The sequence below is a fragment of the Tasmannia lanceolata genome, unplaced genomic scaffold, assembly GCF_043159265.1.
Source record: "Tasmannia lanceolata isolate RefF3 unplaced genomic scaffold, GAP_Taslan_0.1 ptg000015l, whole genome shotgun sequence".
Lineage (NCBI taxonomy): Eukaryota > Viridiplantae > Streptophyta > Magnoliopsida > Canellales > Winteraceae > Tasmannia > Tasmannia lanceolata.
In genome coordinates this window covers 42,978,824-43,000,713 of record NW_027518692.1, presented here as the reverse complement: position 1 = coordinate 43,000,713, position 21,890 = coordinate 42,978,824, and the positions used below count along the sequence as shown (strand labels likewise).

Here is a 21,890-nt window from a genome sequence, read left to right as displayed (position 1 = left end):
CACATGTGACCTTCCTGTTCTTCTCTACCCATTACATGATTAAATCTAGATAAGTTTCTTTAATAGTTCTCTTATAAATAAAGATTATGATTATTTTAAAAATACGCCTTTAATCTTTTGGTAATAATCACATTTCATATGGATTTTTTCTTATAAAAACTAATTAACCAGTAATACCTTAATTTGATAATTGATATCCACACTGTTGAAGTATAAATGATTATATAAAGGGCGGACACCTCCAGAAGCTTATGCTTTTGGAGTAACTGGTAGTTTCACATTGTAACAGAGTTATTGCTTCACGCTAGATCCTAGGTTCAAAACCAAACAACTCCTTCACAGTGAAAATCCAATTGTACGGCCAACTAAAAAAGCGGCCACATGTGCCACACGGCCAACCCAAAAACAGAGGTACCACACGTGAGTAGCCGGGTGTTGAAGCATAGATTATTAAATAACACCACCTCTGACAAGTTTAATTGGTAGTGTCACACTCACACACACTTTTCAATAGTCACTCTGCTCTTTACTCTGCACTTTTCTAATTAGCTTTTAAAGGTTGAAAACAATTCATAAGATGCTGGAGTAGCTAATAATAAAGTGGTTAATTGAGTGTGAGCGCCCTTATCAACATAAGAGAGTAAATCTCATTTCCCCTTAATTTATTGAACACATGTTCCTAAACAATTTTCATTTCTCAAGAACAAAGGGGAGAAATGATGCCATAGTTGTGTCTTCATTATACATATATTGTCTATGTTGGCCTCACATTTGATTGATCTGAACCATTCATCTGCTGGCGGACCCTAAATTAGATCTCCCATGAGAATTGTTGAGAAAAATCGTTGGGCAAAACAATCCGATCGCGCACAAAGTAAACGGAAAAGTAAAACAATCAAACAACCCACAAGATGAACACCAAGATTTACATGATTCGGCCAAGCCTACGTCCACGGGCGAGAAACACGATCTTCCACTATGAGAAAAACAATATACAGTGATTGCAATGGATTAAACTCAAAACCCGCAATCCTTTCCTTCCTTCTCAACCCAAGACAGTACACAAGAGATAACCCCGAGATAAAACACCTAAGAGAAAACGCCAAGAAGAAACCCCGGGATGAACCAAGAAGAAACCCAAACTCCTCTCTTTCTCTCCTCTTTCTATCTCTCTTCTCTCTCTTCCCTTGGGTAGCCGGCACACCCAACCCTCTCTTGTTTTGCCGCGCAAGACAAGAGAAAACCCTCTAGATTCATAGAAAAGCAAAAGAAACTTCTAATTTTTGACTTTCGCCTTTTGCCTTCCCACTGGCAATGGGAAATAAGGCAACTTTGCCAACAAGAATGATCTCCTACTCGACAAAGGTTGAGAATGATCTCCTACTTGACAGCAATGGTCCTTAGTCATTCCACTTTTACACAGGACCACTCTCATACGCGAGACCTCCCTCTGGTTTTTTCTATTGGTTGGATTTAACCAAGAGTAAGATCGATGGGAGAATCCAACATCCAAAATATGCCACATGTACCAAAAAAAGAAGTTTTGGTTGTGTTTCCTAAACCAAAGGAACAGTTGAACATCACTTGTGATGTGGTGGCAGTAACTTATTTGTTCAGTTTCACCCCATTGTAGATGTGGTGGCATGTTAGAATATGTGAGATCGAGCGGTTGTATTAGGTTGAGATTCACCGTTGGATCATCTTGGTGGTAGATTAGGCATGTTGGTTAAATACGGTGAATCTACTTCTGTAGCTACTAAAAATAAAATGAGAGTGAATAAAAAAATTAGTTACTTCCAATCCAAAGGAGTGAAAATAATACCTGCCATTGATTCCCTCCTAACCGACACCTTTGTAAAGCTCAATAAAAAGTTAAAAAGCTGAAGAAAGGAGTAATGTTCTAAATAGGCTATAAATAAAACAGCAATTAAATGATGCTTTCTCGTTAAAAAGTAAAAACAACTTGCAAAAGTAGTTACCCTGAAAAAAGTAAATTGGAAAATTCTCTCTTACTCTTGCCCTACATTGGAACCCTCAAACAGTTCTTATAATGGAGAAAAGATTCCCGAAGCAAACCAAATTCATGAATCCAAATATACTACGCAATCTCAAAAAAATTCTTATAATGGGACCCACTCTTTTTTACACATGAGCGAGGGAGACTTGGCCGTGACGCCGTCTGACTCTGCTTTTGGTACAACACATGAATATTTCAAGCCTGAGCTTCTAATCTTGGAAATCGACAGCTGGCATGCCAAGTGGGCCCAACCTCGATATACACTAAGCTTAGGAATATAAGCACTTTCGATAGCTCGGATGCAACTCCGGTCGGGTTGGACCAGGAACCCTTTTTTCCAACCCGACCCGACCTAAGGAACTCTTTTTTCCAACCTCAACCCAGCTCAAACTGAATTTTTAAAACTTAGAAAAAAAAATCATAAAAAATGTCCAACCCGGGTTGGGTTGCCCAAACCTCAACCCGACCCGATCCGAACCCGATTTTTTTTTTTTTTTTGTGGGGTTCAACCCGACCCGAGTTGCACCCTCGGCTCATCCCCCAAAGGTGACGGTACGTTTTTATTATCTCAGATTTGGCGGTAAAAAAAACTACCATAGCACACGTTTCGGTATCTGATTGGTCAGATGATGTATACATAGTTGATCATATACATGAAAGCCATTGCATGGTCATGCATGCCATGCCATGCCATAAGGTTTTTTCCCGCGCGAGCGAACAAGGATTTCCCAAAAAAAGAGGCGAGAGAAGATAAAAAAACAGGGAAGATAGAAGAACAGAAGAGGGTTTCTTCAAAACCCTAGCTACTCTGCTCGTTCGATTCTATCCGTAGTGCTGTTTTCCGGCGCCGGATTCACCTTGAAGTTAAGATTTTCCGGTATTTATTGGCCGTTTTCCGGCCTCAGATCGGAAAGGAGGGGGAGATTTGTGGCCGATCCCGTTGCATTTTCTTTCTCTCGATTGAAATCCCGAAACTTTGTTGTCTTTTCTGAACGTTATAGATCTGAATTCGTCTTTTCCTTTCTCGAGTAATGTTGATAGATCGGTTAGGGTTTTGGAGAAAACGAGCTGGTTTGAATACATGAGTCCAGCTAATATGGATATGGAGGATGTAAAGCCTGTGATTTCCTCGATCAATTCGCATCTCGATGTCAGTGTATTGGAATCTCGGTTCTCGGATCTCTGCAAGGTTTTTTATTTTATTTTTTTCTGTAAATTTTCAGTTTTTTTTTGTCTGTGTTGCTTTCTTTTTCTTGATCTGTGATTTCGGTACCTGAATTGAGATTTTGTAACAGTCTGAATTGTCGCTCGATGAAAACATGTTGAGAGAAGCGATGACATTGCTCAAAGAAAGCAAAAATCTTATTTTGGCAAACAATTCGGGGATTGGATGCGGAACTGTATGTGTTCTCTCAGTCACTTGTTTGCAGTTCCTAAATCTATTTCAGTAATTATGCTTTATCTTTATTTCTTTTTCTCCTAGTTTCGTAAATTTGATTGCATCTCATGATCTCAGTCCGAAGAAATCGAACGGGCTTTGTTCACGTTTGTTCTGTATACTGTGAAGAAATTGAATGCTTCAGGGGAAGTGAAGCAGGAGAACGAAGATAATGGATTTACTTTATGTCAGATTTTGAGGGTCACGAGGTTGAGGTCTGTGTTTATTCCATATAATCATGTTGTTTCTATGAAGCAGGATTCTTAATTTATCAAGCGAATTGTTTTTTTCTCTGAATTTTAATTAGTTTTTTCTAACTTGTTTTGTAGTGTGGTTGAATTTTTCAAGGAGATGCCTCAATTTTTTGTCAAGACAGGTCATATTCTTAGCAAACTGTATGGTGTGGACTGGGAGAAGAGACTTGAGGTATTGCCACCAGGAGAGAAGATTGTTGTGTTCTCTTTCTTAACTTCTGATCTGTTACTAATCGTTGTCTCTTTTCACTTTAGGTAAAGGAGTTAAAAGCGAATTTTGTGCACTTGAGTCTTCTAAGCAAGTAATCATCCTTCCAATCTACCTTTCCTTTATTTGCTTCTGCTTTGAGCATGAAATTCTAATCTACCTTTCATTTATTTTCTTCTGCTTTGAGCATTTCATGCCTGTTTCAATGACTAACTCTTTTATGATTGATATCACAAGGGGGTATTGCTATCTTACATCATGATTAATTTTCTCCTCTGTATAAATTCATTATTCATCCACCCAATTTAAGATTTCTCTCTTAATAGCAGACCTTGCTTTGGTGTTTAGTGAAGGACTGCAATAAGATTCATTTGGTCTATCAGAGTTTCTTTTCCGTTAGGTGGACGATCCCAAGAAAATTCGTCTATCTCTTGGGATGTAACAATATGTGTGAAGAAACTCTAGACCAAGTGCATGAGTCAGTCATAGACTTTAATGAACAACTTGTTAATGAAAATTGTCTAACATCATTCCGGAAATTAGAGACCTTTGTTTGATTTTGCACTCGAAGTTATCTCACATGAAATGGTGTGCAAACGACTGAGCGGACAGGCTAGTGAAAGATGGAGCAGAGAGGGTTGAGGTAGAGATTATTAGCCATTTGTGTGTGTGTTGGGTGGGGGGTATGCCTTTGGACGGGGGTGCAGGCAAGGTAGTGAATGCTGTTTGGGAAGTTGCTGCTGTAATCGCTTAGTGGGATGTCTAGTTACCTTTAAAAAAAAAAATTACATCTAGTGAGTAATGAATATCCATCTAGCGTGTACTTGGAAATAATGATACAATGCATGAGCGACTCTTCCAATCAACTTATAATAATACAGAGCAAGCTATCTCAAAATAAAATATTTAGATACCATCCAAATGTCAATTCTAGTTGGGTTGAAGTATGTTCTGGATTGCCTTTTGAGGGTCTATGATTATCTATATTTTGGACCTGTTGACATTGCTTGTTATGACTTACTACACCTTCTTGTACTTATATTTTCTTTGTTAAATAATTTCTAAAATGAAAATCAAGCTAATACTATTTTGCAATTATCTTATGATACCTAGGTTCTACAAACGTGCATACTTGGAGTTCTTCTTGACACCTGATGTAAGCGATGATAAACACACAGCTCTTTCCAGCAATACTGGCTATGTCTCTGGTTATCACCGCTTTGGATGGTTGCTGTTCTTGGCACTGCGTATTCATGCATTCAGCCGTTTCAAGGACCTGGTGACCTGTACGAATGGATTAGTTTCAATATTGGTAAGTTGAGTGTCATCACTCATTATTTTTGAAAATTTTTTAAGAAGAAAATTCATCTTCCACAGTTGTTTCAGTGATAATACTAAAACTTGGATGGTAACGTACATTCAAGATATACCTAATGTGTTGCAAAATTCATGACAGGCCATTCTGATTCTTCATGTTCCTGTCCGCTTAAGGAATTTCTCTCTCTGTGACTCCCCTCTCTTTGGTAATGATCTCTCAAGTCATGCATGCATATTTTGGTTCTCTCTCTCTCTCTTTTATCTGTTTCTGATCATCTCATTGTTTCTTTGGCATTCTCAACTGTGCACATGATTTGTCTTGATTCAGTTAGGAAATGCAACAAGGATGTGGACCTTATAGCATCTCTCTGCAAAATTTATCATTCCTCAGAAGAAGAATTGAGGAGAACAATGGAGAAAGCCAATAATTTAATAGTGGATATTTTGAAAAAGAAGCCTTGTCCCGCTTCAGAATGTAAAACTGGAAACCTAAATAATATTACCACAGGTTAATTTTATTGCTTCTACGTGACTATTTTGTTAACATTTGTTAGTGCTTCTATTCTTCTTCAAAATACTTAAAAACCTTATCTTTTTGTTAGTGCAGATGGTCTGACTTATTTCGAAGGTCTAATGATAGGGGAATCTTTGTCATCAAGTTTACTTATTCTAGAAAATGATTATGATGATGCAATTCACAATATGGGTGAATTAGATGAACGCATGTTTGTCGATGGGGAAGAAAGTTTACTTGGTACTGGAAGCTTATCTGGAGGTGCCATGAACATCTCTGGTACCAAGGTATGTTTCCACCGAAGGTCCAATCATGTGAGTTGAGCTCTTCAGAATTCAGTTGCAAAATAATTATATCTAATCATTCATGGTTGTATTCTGACTTTATGCAGAGGAAGTTTGATGCAATGGCCTCCCCGACAAAGACAATAACAAGTTGTCGATCCCCCCCACGCACTCCTTCTGTGAAACCTGCAAATGGTAGTATTATAGGTAATAACTTGACGATGGCACAGACACCAGTAAGCACAGCAATGACGACTGCAAAGTGGCTTCGGACTTTCATTTCTCCACTTCCTTCAAAACCTTCAGCAGAGTTGGAGAGGTTTCTTTCATCATGTGACAGGGATGTGAATGGAGATATTACACGCAGAGCGAACATTATATTGGAGGCCATCTTCCCAAACAGTTCTCTTGGAGAACGATGTGTTGGTGGAAGTATGAAGTGTGCAAACCTAATGGATAGCATATGGGAAGAACAGAGAAGGATGGAGGCTCTGAAGTTGTACTATAGGGTTTTGGAAGCAATGTGTAGGGCAGAATTGCGCATATTACAGGATAGTAACTTGACCCCATTATTAACAAACGAGAGTTTTCATAGATGCATGCTTGCTTGTTCGGCTGAATTGGTTTTGGCTACTCACAAAACAGTCACTATGTTGTTTCCTGCTGTTTTGGAGAGGACCGGGATAACAGCTTTTGATTTGAGCAAGGTGATTGAAAGTTTTGTCAGGCATGAAGAAACTCTTCCAAGAGAGTTGAAGCGACATCTAAATTCTTTGGAGGAGCGGCTATTAGAGAGTATGGCATGGGAAAAGGGCTCTTCGATGTACAATTGTTTGATTGTTGCGAAACCAACCCTTGCCTCAGAAATAAACCGTCTAGGTTTATTAGCAGAACCAATGCCCTCATTGGATGCAATTGCAATGCAGCATAATGTTTCAACTGGAGGCTTGCCTCCTCTGCCTCCTTTGCTAAAGCATGAGATTTCACTAGGTGAATTTTTTTTTCTGTCAAGGTTGTGGGGTTCTGTTCTGAAGTGTGTACACGTGTCTATCTTGAAATACATTATTTTGTCACACAGATTTTTACTACTTATTTAACTTGACCTTCATGGTTTTTGTTTGTCTTAAATACTTTTAGAATTGATTCATGTTTTTTGCATTGTATGCATGCTATAGGGAAAAGAAAAGTGTAAAATTTCTTGAAGTGCCTGATTTGCCTATTTAATTAGTTTTGGTCTTTATGCCTATTGTTGCATTGTCTTTGAGTTGATGTGTGTTTACTTTTTCTAGGTGAGATTATATGAAAATTAACACAAATGTTTAGAAATCGATGGTTCAATCATTGATTCATCTGAATAATAGTTTTGGTTTCGGGGCAATGGTTGGAAAACAAAGAAAATCCAGGGAAGAGGATTGGCAATGCCCGGATTGTCGCTATCACAACTTTGGATGGCGGTTTAGATGCAGAAGATGCCTAAAGGATAGATTGATCTCCTTGCTTCCTCCTCCTCCTCGGGGTGGGGAAGGAGTATCTCCAGGGAGACACACTCATCTCCAAGATAAAAGGCTTGGGGCATGGTTTTGCTCTCCTTGTCAATACCTAAGCTATAAATGGCGGGTTGAATGTCGCTGGTGTCATTCGACCAGATCATCATTAAAATGGATCCCTCGACCTAGGGCGCAACCTAAGGATGATGATGATAGCCTGTGGCCTGATTCGGGCAAAATTTATCGCAACAGAAACTCCACGATTCCAATTTTATTTATTTCAGGGCAGGAATTAGATGTGCGATCTAGTTCTCTCTGATCCTGTTTGATCGGGAAAAAGAAAAATCATAATGAGTCTTTGCAGGAGCTGTGGAAGTGTCCTGGGAACTCCCATCGTTACATTGCCCGTCTTTATTGGCAAAGGATGAAGTTTTTTTATGTTTGATTCAGAGTAGCAGGCTTCACAGCTCATTGTTAAGGGATCTGTGGACTTGGACAACCATCTTCTCTCCCTCTCACCATGGAAAAAGGAATTTATTCAAGGAGAGGAGGCGCTTTGGATTCGTTTTTATGGCATCCCTTTGCATGCCTGGGCTGTTTCTACGGTGGAGGCTTTGGGGGGCCTTTTTGGCAAGGTTATAGAAACCAAGATGGATGGCAACCATCAAAATTGTATGAGCTTCGTTTCGGCTAAGATTCTAGCCCCTCGATGGTTTTTACCAAACTCTGGTGTAAAGCTCAAAATCTATGACCAGGTCTATCCCATTGGGGTTGAGCTCTCGAAGGAAACCCCTGAATCCGCCATCCAGAAATTAGGTTCCTCCCTAGCGGCGGATCAGCTTCCGGTGACCTCAAGGCCCTTGCCTGGGGAACTGTTGGGTCCCATTGGGATTTCAAATTCAAATTCAAATTCAAACGTTTTTGCTGGGACGCCTGAGATGGAGCCGTTAGCTATTTCAGAAAAAGGTATGATGGGACCGGATCAGAGGCATGAAGATATTTTAGGATTCTTGGTGAGTCCCAAGAAACCTACACTCCACATCAGACGGAAGCATACTCCATACGTAAGGAAGGATTATGTCAATCGCGCCCCTGGCGGTTTTTACAAAGATTCAACCTTCCCAGTCAGGGGTAGAAGTTCCCAAGATCAGCTCATTATGAATAAGATGAGCTCTATCTTGGGCTCCAAACTGGGTGTAAAGAAGAAATTTAGCAGATTGTTTAGACTCTTAAAGTCTTATTCTTGGCCTCCTAGATCTGGCCCCACCTATACCTAATTTTATAGCTGGGTTTCCCGAGGTAGGAAAAGGCTATGACAATTAAAAGTAGTTGGATATTTTGTATTTTATATTTCTTGGTAGCTAGGGAGGTGTATTGTCAGACTTAGCTCTTCTCCCTAGGAGTGGAGGTTCCAACGCTCTATTCTCCTTGATTTAGCTATTAAAAGGCCCTCTCCATCTAGTTTTGAACTCAGGTTCCTTAACAAAGAAGGAATGGCCTCCCTTGAGGAGCCGGGAAGACCAGATTCCCTAAGTAGCCAGCTTTCTCTATTTTGCTCTGGGATTTCACCAGGATTTGGGGGATCAGATTTTGCATAGGATGGAGACACAAACGATTCCACACTAAGGCGGTGGGTAGCTGTATGGTGGAGAAAAGCTTGGCGATCAATGACCGTCTGGAAGTCCTGATCTCGTGTTCTGGGGTTGTACATCTGCTAGAGTCCCTGACTCGGCATAGTCTGGTCGAGTCTCTCCTGGCTTTGATGGCTTGCCTAAATCACCAAACTAAATGACTATCTAAATGGTGATGACAAGTCTGTTTTGAGGAAAGCCTTGCATGAGAAGCCCCCAAATATGGCACTTTTCGTTGGTTTCGATCTGCTGAAGGCCTTGGGGTAGTGCTTTGGAGTGTTGGGGGAGTGGTGAAGACAATCTAGGCTGTGTTTCTAGATAGTAGGGGAGGTAAATTAGTTACTTGGCAGGATGGCAGTGCATGGATGGGTGGTCCTGACTGTAATTGATGAATTAGTAGATTTTCTTCTTTTGTTTTAAATGGTCCCCAATGTAATCTCCATAGCATCAATAAAATTGTCATCTTTCAAAAAAAATAAAATCATTGTTTATCTGAGTGGTCAATTTCTGGTCTTACCACGTCAATCAAGAACTTTTTTGACTCACTCAAGTCTGTAAAAAACTTCTTAGATCAATCATTAACTTGCACAGCTTGACCCAATTTTTTCTTATGGTAGCTCTTGATTGAATTCGACTTTTGAAACATTTGATTGAGAACCTTACCTCCATTCTGGAATATTAAAAGATTAATGCAACTTCTGCATCTTTTCTTGTATATGATGCTGGAAACTTTATATGAAAGTGATTTTTATTTGATTTATTTCTATACTTTCATTAGTTTTGATGGTGGTGAATTCATTGGGTTTCTATAAAAATGTGATCAAAGGAACTGAGTTGGGTGCATTTAAATTCATTAACTGATTCTGCAGATCGGAATGGAGATGCCAGGTCCCCAAAGAGAGTATATGGTGATTGTAGGAGTGTGTTGGCAGAGCGTAATTCCTTTGCATCACCCATGAAGGATCGTCTACTGCCTGTTAGCAGTCTCAAATCAAAGTTACCACCCCCCTTGCAGTCAGCTTTTGCAAGGTAATGATGTCCAATAAAATATTGAATGGAAAAGGTACCCATACTCACATCACTACATCATTCATTCTGAAAATTTTTGAATACAATGTTTGATTTGCAGCCCAACCCGGCCAAACCCGGCAGGAGGAGGGGAAACATGCGCTGAGACAGGAATTCGTGTTTTCTTTTGTAAGGTACAGAGCCTCACAATAGTCTTTTGACCTAACCTTTTTTACTTTCGGTTTGGTCTTTGTGATCCTCATTGATGGCAAGTTAATAGCCCTAGCCGTAATTGCTAATCTATTTAGATCATTGTGTGCAGTGGAGGATTTTCTGGTGCTGCTTTAATTTTATTATGCACTAGTAATTATGGTTCTCACCTTTACATATCTAAGTCTTGAGAACTTCGTTTCATTTCATAGATTGTGAAGTTAGCTGCTATCAGAATTAGGAGCTTGTGTGAGAGGCTGCAACTGTCCCAACAAGTCTTGGAAAATATCTACTGTCTCATCCAACAAATCCTTAGTCAGCAGACGGCTCTTTTCTTCAACAGACATATTGACCAGCTTATTCTCTGCAGCTTCTATGGCGTTGCAAAGGTCTGCTTGTTAACACTTATCAAATTTTATGGTTTATACTTTATAAATGTTTTCGTCTGACTTTAAGGAAGGTCTGTTATTACTTGCAGATTTCTAAACTAAGCCTGACCTTTAAGGAAATCGTACACAACTACAGAAATCAACCACAGTGTAAACCTCAAGTTTTTCGCGGTGTCTTTGTTGGCTGGCCATCGACGAGTCGCAATGGGGTATTTTGCTTGACTTTTCTCTTTTAGCTGAGCTTTTTGAGGAGCTTCTAAGCTGGTGTACTTTGGAAACAGAAAACAGGGCAAATGCATGTTGATATTATTACATTTTACAATGATATATTTATCCCGGCTGTAAAACCTCTACTGGAGGAGCTTGGACCTGCTGGAGCTACTCTTAAAACCAACGGGGTTCCTGAGGATAACAACAATGCAGATGGTATGCTTTGTGTGCCCTGTCAGTGTATTGTACCGGTTATTCTATCTACCTTTGAGTTTCTTACCTAGAAATCATTGGTCGACATACTTTATGTTGTGTTAAATAGGGCAATGTCCAGGTTCACCTCGTTTGTCTCCATTTCCAAGTCTCCCTGATATGTCTCCCAAGAAAGTTTCTGCTGCACGCAATGTCTATGTCTCTCCGCTACGATCGTCAAAGGTACATGCTTTTGTTTAGTTATTGACTACCTTGCTGCAATTTTTTCGTTTTTACTATGTTGAAAGAAGTAGAACACTAAAAAGAGGCAGCCAACTCTCTTTAGGAGCCAAATTTTTGGTGAACTATAGTTCCTTTTCTCTTGAGAAGATAGCATTATGTTACTGTGTGTGACTTTTTTTATTGTCCAGCTTATCGGATTATTTGTTTGATATTCTTTAGTCACGACTATTTCACTTTCCTTTGTGTATCAATGTTATCTGGATATGTGGACTTCAGAAATGCCATTGAATAAATACCTGATATACTATTCTAGTGTATTGCTTGTTGTTGGAGATGCTGACAAGGTTCTGTTGCGTTTAAATGGGCCATGTCTCATTCTAGTTGGATAGTGGAGGCCATCATAATCAGCTGTTAACTGAAACCTAATACATGGAAAGCAGCTTTCCATGAATAAGTTTTGTCTTCTTGTTCTCACGCGTATTCGGCAAATCCTCATTTCTGCAACCACACCTAAACTTTGCCCCTACTTGATGCAAGCTCTCCAATTTGGCTAGCAGCTCCACTTCATGAGGTTGATGTAGAGGCTTGATATAGTGGCAGAGCAAAATTACTCTTCCTGTCTTCATGAGGTTGATGTCTCCCTCTTCAGATTGATGGAGTTTCATCCAAAAAGGATTAACCTCAATCCATTTCGTAAAGAAAAGGTCCAAACAGATGCGGGCCTTCTCCAAGAGAAGTGTATGCGTTGAGTTCCTACAAGTTTGCCTGACATCTCATAAGCATCTATTGTATTTGCTAGGATATAGTGGATCAAATATGGCTGATTTTTTTTTTTTTTTGCTACTACATATAGACAACAATTTGTTTGACTCCGCAAATATTTGTTATGTGGTCTACCTTATAAACCTCAATGCCAAACAGCCACAGTTGAATTTATTAACTTCAAAGGCCTCCTTTAGTCCTTTTCTCACCTGCCAACCTTCATCTGTATTTAATTGTTAGGATTTATATTAGAATGTGAGAAATCTCACCGTTAAATTGTTAGGTGTTAGATTAAGCAAGTTGGTTAAAGAGGTAACCTAGAGTAATTAGGAAAGTAGGCCAGATTAGGATGATTCTATATTCGTCTCTTTCTATAATTTCATATTATCTTTCTATGTTTATCATGTAAGTGCTCTCTGTATATGCACTGATTGATTGTCTTTGTAATTCATCCATGTTTAGTGAAATTCTTAAACTTATCATTTACAAATTCTACAATCTGCATCACAAATCATCCGTAATAACTCTCTCTGCATGTGCTTAAACAATGAAAGGCCTCTCAACTTGTAGTTTGATTTCCATTCTTCTTCTGTCATTTGGCTCATGTTCTTAAAAAAATGGATTCTAGTTTACATTGATGATCATTTTGTTACCCATGTTTTTCTCTTAAATTGGGTGGACAGATGAATGCTTTGAACTCACACGGCTCCAAGAGTTACTATGCTTGTGTTGGTGAGAGCACTCATGCTTATCAGAGCCCATCCAAAGACCTCACGGCCATTAACAACCGCTTGAACAGGTATGCTTGTTAGATCCTGACAATAAACCGAATAGTATTTAGTACAGACAATGCTGGCACTCAGTTTCTTTTTCACTTTTTTTGCCTTGACACTCTCTCTCCCTGTACTTCCAGCAATCGGAAGGTCAGTGGAAAACTCAACTTTGATGATGTTGGTCTAGTGAGTGATTCTCTGGTAGCAGGGAGCCTTTATCCTCAAAATGGAACGTCTACCTCAAATGCACCATTGAAATGTGAGCAAGCTGATCCTTGAGCTTTATGGGTGCCCCTGTATTTAATCTCCTCCTCTCTCTTACCCTTATTTCTTTCAGTTACCGTGTATACATGAGTTTATTGCAATGGGGTTGTGTATGAGCTGCAAGTTATTGTAGAAGAGCTGAATTCGGCTGCCGACCCCAATGCTATCTATATTTGTCATATCAATTCCAACTAATCTAATTTAATAAAATATTATTCGATTCTCGCTGTCTTTCTTTTTTTTCTTTTTCTTTTTTTGAATTTTAAGAAAATTGTGCGTGTTCTTGGATGTCAATGCTATTCTGTACTAAAATGTGGCCATTGGATTGTGTTGTATATAGTTGAGAACTTGAGATGAGTTGACATTTGAGAAATCAAGTTCAGTAACTGATAAAAGTATGTTATGGGCGTCACTAACTAACTGTTGGGGATAATTTGTATCTGTTGGAGAATAAAGAATAGTAACCGGTTTGCTTCAAGGCGATTTCGCACGAAATCGCTTTCCTTAAGACAGATTTTGCCCCCACTAGAAGTGTGCAAAGAGGATCCGCGAACTGCCTCCAAGATAATATGTCCTACTATATTTGACGACGCTATGCACAAGTGGAGTCAAATCTGAAATGCCCTCAGAGAATAACAAGCCTTAGAGGCAGTATAACAGCATTTAGATAAACAATAATGAAAACAGTATGTAAAATGAATTTGGTGGGAGTGAGAAAAGAGAGTATAATTGCACTGGAAGTCTTGAGAATTACCTCAGAAATAAGTAAATTCGTTTCTATCTTGAAATGGCTGGGTTCTGCACTTTTTATTGAGCCTCTGGTGACTTTTCAGTGTGAAAAGCACCCCTGAATAGTATCTTTCCAGTTCAGTTTGAATTCTGGCCGTTAGATCGCGCTCATACACGATTTAATGATCCAGATCAATCCTGGAGTGACTGTTGGATATTTAAAATCCCGTCCTCCCCTGTAACCGTTAGATGATCCATCTATGGTGCAGATCGCACCCCCTAGATTCTTGACCGTTGGGGGAAGGGACACAACCCAATGGATCGCACCCACTGACCGTTGGAGTACTGGGCCCGCTGGATCGACCGTTAGGCTCGAATCAAAGCTCAACCCAACCAAACTATTCGGCACTAGGCTTGATGGGCCTAGTGCAAAGTGTGCTTAAAAAAGCGCTACTATGCGCCCTATAGCCCATTGCCCACGCCGCGCGTGTGCGGACGGTGTTGCACCGTCCGCGGTTTGACCCATGGCTAAAACCCATTGTGCATTTAAACAAGAGAGAGGAATGGGTGAACTAATATATCCCCATCTCCAACTTTTCTCCGGAGCAATGTGGAACTATATTTTCAATGCACTTCTACACTCTTTCCAAAAGCAAAAGTAAAAAACAACTTTTTCAAAGAATAGTTTTTCTTTTCCTAAAACAACTAAAATAAAATATTTTCCAAAATTTGTTTTGACCACAAAACAATTGATTTTGAAAAATCTTTAACACTAGCAACTGCATTGCTAATCCTTTTTTGTTTTGAAAAATGAATGCCGACACAGGCAATGTCAATTTCCATCTTGTGGGTGTGAACTGGACCGTTGATCTATTGGCCACAATAAGACCATATGGGTTGTCTATTGACATGCCAAACAGAGATTCCTTTATACTTGATAATGATATTCACACCTAGAAAACAGACGAATCTTATCAACCAAAAGTGGAAGTAAATACATAATATAAGAATTTTTTAGGAAATTATTATTCTTATTATTGTCTTTAAAAAAGAATATTTTTTGCTAAATCATGGTTTACTAACTAATTGTAACATATTCAAGAAATAAGGGATTTATAGGTAAGCTAACCCATCTCAGAATCCACATACATACATTTTTTTTAAAATACCGTAGGACCCACATTATTTGATGATACAACGATTCTATTTGTTGGGCCCTAACCTAAATAGTGTGTGCCCCAGAAATCATCTCCATAAGATGATCCTAACCATTGGATCTGAAGAGGTTCCTATAACCCATGAAATCATCTTCTCACAGATCGGATCATCTCATGGAGATGATTTTCATGGTACGACCTATTTTTTAAAAAAAATGAAATTGTAACTGGCCATAATAATAATAATAATAATAATAATAATACAGGCAGGCAAAAGAATAATTGGAAACTGTTGAAATATCTAAACCATTCATTTCCTGGGCTTCAGTGAAATGCCCCAAAACTCCCCCTATTCCAACAATCCAAAGAAAAAGTTAATGAGAAAAATACTGACTATAATTCAAATATTTTTTATCTCGAGAAATCTTAATAAAAGGGCTGATTGGGGAGGAAATATAATTGTCCCTGAAACAGATAGTCTCTGTCCTAGAGCAAGAAGGGAGAGGAGTTCAGGAAAGGGTATCCCCTTCTTTCCTGTCCACTGGCCGCATAAGACTAACCCCAGCCAAAACAGCCCCCAAAATCCATGCTAAAATGATCCCAGCTTAAACAGCAAATCTAGACTTTCTTCATGGTCCAAAACTTTGAATTCAAGAAAATGTTCTCTAAATTCTTACAAGCAGAAATCCAACCCAAGTCTGTGTAGGATGATCCCAACCTTCTGCAAACTCATCTGTGAAATTTCAGTTGAAAACACAAATACTCAAACGAAATACATAAATCAAAACCAAAAACATGAACAAAAAAAAACAAAGTGATCTAGCCATTAACATTTTGCTGATCATTAAATTATATGTACATATCAAAGACAAGAAAAAGACATCCATATCTTCATAGAAGCCATTGCCAGCTCCTATAAGAAGGGGAGAAAGACTACGTCAGGACCTCCTAAAGACAACCTCCCAACATCTCTCACCTTCATTTACAGTCAATGAAGTCCATACTTCAATAGCTACACGGAGTATATCATGCCCACTTCAATGAGGCTGATGTGAGGAATGTTGAGTGCCACAGAAGGTCCTCTACAGTTCTTTCGGAGGAATGAATACCCGATGTCAATCACCAGCTTCTTTAAGAACGAGCTTGATCTTCGAGCCTTTATATACGAGTGCCCCATTATATAAGCAACGCCGGCCTCCTGTGCCTGAATCAAATCCATCAACTCTTCCCTTACTGATGCATCCATAGAAGGGCTTGATGGCAACTGGAACCTCACCCGCCTTCTCGTCATCGATGAGATTGCTCCATCCTCAGTTTCAGAATGCCTGCTTAGCAGAGATGGAGATTTGCTGCTATGAATGGTGTTGATTACACTATCATCTTCTTGCTCAGATACTATCAAGCTGTTCGATCTGCTACCTCTGGTGCTTATCACAGCCATCCTGCCATCCAATGATGAGCTCTCAGCACTTGTGAACTGTGGTTCTTCGGCTTCCATCTGAATAAATTCTGCGATGCTCTGAATGAGCTGACTCTCAAAGTAACCATTGTCCTTCTGGACGTCCTTGTATCCATATCTCACGATGCACCGGTACATCTGGTAGGATTTTGGGCAGACTCGGCCAATGAGAAAGCGCTCTTCTGGAGAAACATGTGGAACAGGAACGGACTTCACACAGACGAATACCAATACTTTGTGGAATGCAGGGAGGTTGGTTAAGAAATGGGTGAAGATTTTAGGCACTCCTGTTGCCAGCTCTGAATAGATGAGGCCAATTCCAGGCACACGGACAACCCCAAGACTCGGGCCAAGGCTAAGTATCCATTTCAACGGGACTTTGTTATGCAGATCAAAATTGTACTTCCTTCGGGTTCCGTAATGCCAGACATACATAACACCCATGAAGAAGCACGAGAGAACAAGAGGAGCCCAACCACCTTGAGGTACTTTCATGATTGCAGCTGATAGGTATACGCTCTCAATGATTCCAAAGAAGATCAGAAATGCCATGGCCAACATAATGCTTCTCTGCCATATAAAGATTATTACGAGCGTCATGAGACATGTTGTGATGACCATGACGGTCATGCAAGCGATGCCTGCAAGAAAAAAGATTGAATTTCCATAAGACAAAAAGACCATTACTCTTATCTTCTTTATGAACTTAAGCAACAACATAATGAGAGCTTTACCATAAGCATTTCCGATTAAAGTCGTATCCCGAAACCCAATAGTTATTGCGAGGCAAATGATCATGAGTATCCAATTTATTTCTGGGATGTAGATCTGTCCATAAATTTGTCTTGAGGTATGGACAATCTTGATTCGTGGAAAGCAACCAAGGGCATGACATTGTTTGATTATTGAGAAGGTACCCGTAATGACTGCTTGACTTCCAACAATAGCTGCGAGAGTGGCAATCACAAAAACAGGCCAAAAGAGTGGATCTGTGGAAATATTAATGATAAAAATCATATTATATAAAGTTCAAATTTTCTAATCAAAGAACAATATAAAAATAAATGACATTAAAAGGTGGAAAAATCCATTTGAGTATGAATAAACTAACCTGGTATCGAGTCATAGAAACTAGTTGGAATGGAAGTGAGATTCTGAGATAGAAATGCAGCCTGCCCCATGTATTGCACTACCAAGCATGGATATACGACAAAAGCAAAGGCAAGCTGTTTCATCAAAATGAAAATTCAGGAAATGCACATGAGGCTTGAATTAGATGCAATTGTATAAAGAAATTGAGCCACGGTGACTTACCCTTATTGATAAGGGAGTGAAGTGACCAAGATCAGCAAACATGGCTTCAGTACCTGTGAGGGCCAGAAAATTCAGTTGTTCTAGATAACCATGTTTTTGTGGAATGTGCCAAAGGGCGAACACGAGCATGATGTGATAGGAAGAGGGTCAAATGAAAGATGCAGGCTGTGCTGCTTGACTCTTTCTACGGGCACAAAGCTCGCTTGTCCGATTCAGACACACAGGATTCTTGCACAACAATTTTGGATTTCTTTTTCCTTTTTATTTTTAAAATGCAATGACATAAGTTTACATTGACCATATGTTTTAAGTTGTTCTATTCTAATAATAAGCATTTTATCTCGGAAATAAAACGTAATATTGACATAACCAATTAAGATCACAGTTGTATGACTCAATGCATAAATACTTTTCACATAAAATATTACATACCTAAAATGAATTGAATATGATGTCGATTCAATGAATATAACTCTGCTGGATTATAAAATGAAATTAACTATGCTGCCAATTGGCCCAATTCCATGAATTTTACATATGTGGGATTCCGACTCTCATACCCCTCTAAACAGAGGATTCAGTCACCTTGTACTGTAGAAGCAACATGCTCTAAAGGAGAAACAACCACTATAAATATGCATATTACTCAAAACTCTGACTCACACTCAGCTCAGTAAGGCTGTGTCAGAGTTGTTTCGAAACACAGTATAAATTTTGGAGTTCAAAAATCTATGGTTGTAGTTCGATTTCTTTAGTTTTAGAATTCAATCGAGCTTTTCAGAATTTTCTTTAAAAAAAAGTTCCAATGATAGTGATCTAATGAAACTCCATTGATTTCTGAATGCAACATACCTGTTATGCAGAGGAGTACTCCTCCAAGAGAAATCCAACCATCTTTACCCGTCTCTTTAAAAAAGTTGACAATGTAATAGGGAGAAATCGCACGCCATATATTGGGATTCCAATGGATAATATTGTACAGGCCAATCCCGAAAATAGACACCAGCCAGATAATAACAACCGGTGCAAATAAGAAAGCTAACCTATGTGTCCCAAAGTGCTGCAGGGCAAAAAGGCAAATCAAGATAACACAGGCCAGTAAAACCAACACACCTGTACAGATTCAAACTACGCCATCAGTCGCAAGATAAAAAATAAGGGCATGAAAATATCAAATTATAAAATATCTACACACTCGTAAAATACTATAGGCTCCCCAAATAGGTTTTACGAATACCAATGAGAAATGGGGAAGGAAGCATCATTAAGGAAAGAGCTAACTACTTACCCTCTGCTAGTTTATCCTCAACTTCTTTAAGTCCAGAAACAGATGATAGGACTGCAAATGGAAAGGTTCAACTTGTTAATCCATGAGAAGAAATGAAATTATCAAACTTTAAGAAGTGTTAATTAGTATAAGATTAGAGTAGACACCGTTTTTTATGCAATGCAAACCAACATGACGAGGATTAATAGAATGTAGTATATAATACCTGAAATAGCTGGGGTAAACACACCATCTCCTACCACCATGGAAGCACCAAATAAAACCACAACAAGTAGGGTTGTCCGCAACTTTTTATGCTTCTCAAGGAATCTTTTAAATTGAGAGGAAGACACTGCCTGTCCTGAGAGCCCATATTTGAAAGTTGAGAGTTCCTCATCAGCCGCTTGTTGATTGGGAAGTAAACTAAACCTTGCATGCCGACAAAGAAGTGAGTAAAGAGCAAACGTTCCTCCTGAAATATGAGACAAACAATTACCATTATAACTACCTTGGATCCAACAAATGTTTTAGTGACCTTTCAACGACAAGACTCTTAATCAACACCACACACCTTCACCATTATCATCAGCACCCAATATGATGAAGACATACTTGACCAAGGGGATCAATGTAAGGGTCCAGAAAATCAACGAAAATGCACCAAATATAGCAGCTTCATTTTTATGATGTTGCAACTTTCCTACAAATGTGCTAGTGTAAACGTATAAAGGAGATGTGCTCAAGTCCCCATAGACCACACCAAAGCTCTGGTACGCTAATATTAAGTTCCTGGCAAGGTTCCTCCGTGAAAGCTGCATGACCAAGAAATAGGATTTATTTAAGTTGGAAATCAATGCCAAGCTAAATCTATCACCTGTTTACATACAGTTTTAGTAAAGCAACTCAACTCAACTCAACTAAGCCTTTGTCCCAAACTAGTTGGGGTCGGCTAATGAATACTTTAGAAAATTTTCATGAAAAAGGTGAAAGGATCTAACCGGCTTAAATTGACAAAGTCTAATCCTGACACTAGTTGGGTTCGTCTACATGGATCATTTTCTTCCAGTTTTAGTAAAGCAAAAAAGTTTAAATTACCAGGGCATTCAGATCAAAGATGCTGATTAGGCCAAAAACAAAAAATACATTTGAAGAAGTCCAGATTATATAAAACAATGTGATCAGACAAGTTGGCAGTCTTTCGAAAGAAAAGGTTGTCACATGCTTTGAGTACTTCCTCAAAGGTATGCTTCATGGGTGAAAATTTCGGAGAAACCTTCCAAGAACAAAACAGTTAAGATTTTGACATAATTGGAACGTGTTTTTTTTTTTTTTTTGAATATTAACTTGAATTAACTAAGTTAGAGAAGGCTATGTGGACTGATCCAAAATTCAATTTTTGGAACTGCGTAGAAAGAATTGAAAAAAAATAGGAGAGAATCACCAAGATTAGATGAGACAGGTTGCAACCCAGGCACATAGTGCCAATTATTTATTAAGGTACTTTGCACCAAAATTTCCTAGATTGTTCTTTAAAGAAAAAGAAGTTGAAACGCAGATGAAAATGGGAGATGCAGACAAAAAATCAGTCCAGGAGAAGTTTATCTAGTAATTTACAAAAATAGAAACCATGGTGATGCAGACTCCTTCAGTCATCTTAATTGATACATCAGTCAAACTAAAAAAACCCAAAAATTGATTCCCAGCTTGAATTCATTCGCAATTCGCGCATTTAAAACTTCCAAGGTGTCTATACTTTGTACAAAGCTATTTTTTGCCATAGATCCATTTTTAAAAATCTAAAAAAAGAAGGATAAAAGTCATTACTGGAAAAACAATAGTAAAGATTGCTCATTTCACATTCTTGAATCAATCAGAAATTAAATGACACAAGGAAGAAATCCAACTCAAACCTTCTTTCTTAATCTCTTCTCCTACTGATAAGAGAAACCCAACAGTAACGATAGTGAAAAAAAAAAATTTAACATAAAATTGAATAAATCAAAGATAATAAGTTCTATTCTTTGATAGGTAAGTTGGGTTTGAACCTCCCACCAATTAGCAATCATAAACAAGAGAAAAAAAACGAAAAATTGAAAACCAAGCTATATACAAAAGGAAAAAAGAAAGATACCAAAAACTAATTACAAAAACATAAAAATAGCATGACTATGAACAGAAAAAAAAAGAAAAGATGAATGAATAAATAACCTGAGAAGAGAATCTATGGTTCGAGGCTCCGGATTCTTCATCCATGGGTCTCTCTCTCTCTCTCTCTCTCTCTCTCTCTCTGTGTGTTTATTTGCAGAAGAAGATGTGGAAAAATCACAGGAAAGATGAATATTTCATAAGCTCCAGTGGATAAAATAGAGAGTCAATATTCTAAGAAAAGTAACTGCTAGTTCAATCAAATTAAGGAAATACCAAAGTGCCTCTTTCTTGTTGACGAAATAGTGGCTTCTAGGCAGTGGCGCTTCCGTAATTATAAATCAGAGTATGGGTTTTTTCTAGTGGAGGGATAAGTTTCGTGGGGGCCCATGCTACTGTACCCACGGTTTGGACGCGGCTTTCCGGTAATTGGATCTCTTTTCAATACAAGAAGGATGTTCGGCTACGCATCTACTGTGTTTTTTTTTTTTTCACAACAAAAGTTTTCGGTAAACAACTAGAGCATGGTTTTTTTTTTCAAGGAATTTTGATGAATTTTTTTGGGAAGTGATATCTACACCCCTTTTGATCACCATATGTTTAAATTATCTTAGAGTA

The 21,890-nt window shown here is 38.7% G+C and overlaps 2 protein-coding genes across 3 annotated transcripts; one reads left to right on the top strand and one right to left on the bottom strand.

Moving 5' to 3' along the window:
* The first annotated feature begins 2,693 nt into the window (after positions 1-2,693).
* LOC143847402 (retinoblastoma-related protein-like) lies at positions 2,694-13,432 on the top strand. Of its 2 annotated transcripts, none has more exons than XM_077356217.1 (18): positions 2,694-3,206; positions 3,313-3,417; positions 3,534-3,670; positions 3,785-3,881; positions 3,965-4,011; positions 5,031-5,229; positions 5,374-5,440; positions 5,563-5,742; positions 5,842-6,035; positions 6,140-7,022; positions 10,020-10,179; positions 10,280-10,352; positions 10,581-10,757; positions 10,847-10,966; positions 11,039-11,183; positions 11,302-11,402; positions 12,848-12,963; positions 13,078-13,432. In XM_077356217.1, the coding sequence occupies exons 1-18, from the start codon at positions 3,099-3,101 to the stop codon at positions 13,214-13,216; spliced, it is 3,048 nt and encodes a 1,015-aa protein (XP_077212332.1). In that variant the 5' UTR covers positions 2,694-3,098; the 3' UTR covers positions 13,217-13,432. The 2 variants fall into 2 exon arrangements, with proteins under 2 accessions (XP_077212332.1, XP_077212331.1); XM_077356216.1 differs by having other exon boundaries at positions 2,695-3,206; positions 11,290-11,402.
* Positions 13,433-15,907: 2,475 nt separating this feature from the next.
* LOC143847401 (potassium transporter 4-like) lies at positions 15,908-21,540 on the bottom strand. The gene is made up of 9 exons (XM_077356215.1): positions 21,336-21,540; positions 19,699-19,939; positions 19,354-19,599; positions 19,149-19,199; positions 18,713-18,973; positions 17,861-17,913; positions 17,658-17,772; positions 17,281-17,535; positions 15,908-17,187 (listed from the first exon to the last, which is right to left on the bottom strand). Exons 1-9 carry the CDS (start codon positions 21,378-21,380, stop codon positions 16,100-16,102), a joined length of 2,355 nt encoding a protein of 784 aa, XP_077212330.1. The 5' UTR covers positions 21,381-21,540; the 3' UTR covers positions 15,908-16,099.
* Between the last annotated feature and the right edge of the window lie 350 nt (positions 21,541-21,890).

Excerpts from the sequence above, each read along its gene's own strand:
- LOC143847402 (XM_077356216.1), top strand. The coding sequence starts at position 3,099 with ATGAGTCCAGCTAATATGGATATGGAGGATGTAAAGCCTGTGATTTCC. Across the intron at positions 11,184-11,289 it reads GGATAACAACAATGCAGATG|GGCAATGTCCAGGTTCACCT; the intron begins GTATGCTTTGTG and ends TGTGTTAAATAG. Across the intron at positions 12,964-13,077 it reads ATTAACAACCGCTTGAACAG|CAATCGGAAGGTCAGTGGAA; the intron begins GTATGCTTGTTA and ends CTGTACTTCCAG.
- LOC143847401 (XM_077356215.1), bottom strand. The coding sequence starts at position 21,380 with ATGGATGAAGAATCCGGAGCCTCGAACCATAGATTCTCTTCTCAG. Across the intron at positions 19,200-19,353 it reads GTTTACCCCAGCTATTTCAG|TCCTATCATCTGTTTCTGGA; the intron begins GTATTATATACT and ends TTCCATTTGCAG. Across the intron at positions 18,974-19,148 it reads TGAGGATAAACTAGCAGAGG|GTGTGTTGGTTTTACTGGCC; the intron begins GTAAGTAGTTAG and ends GAATCTGTACAG.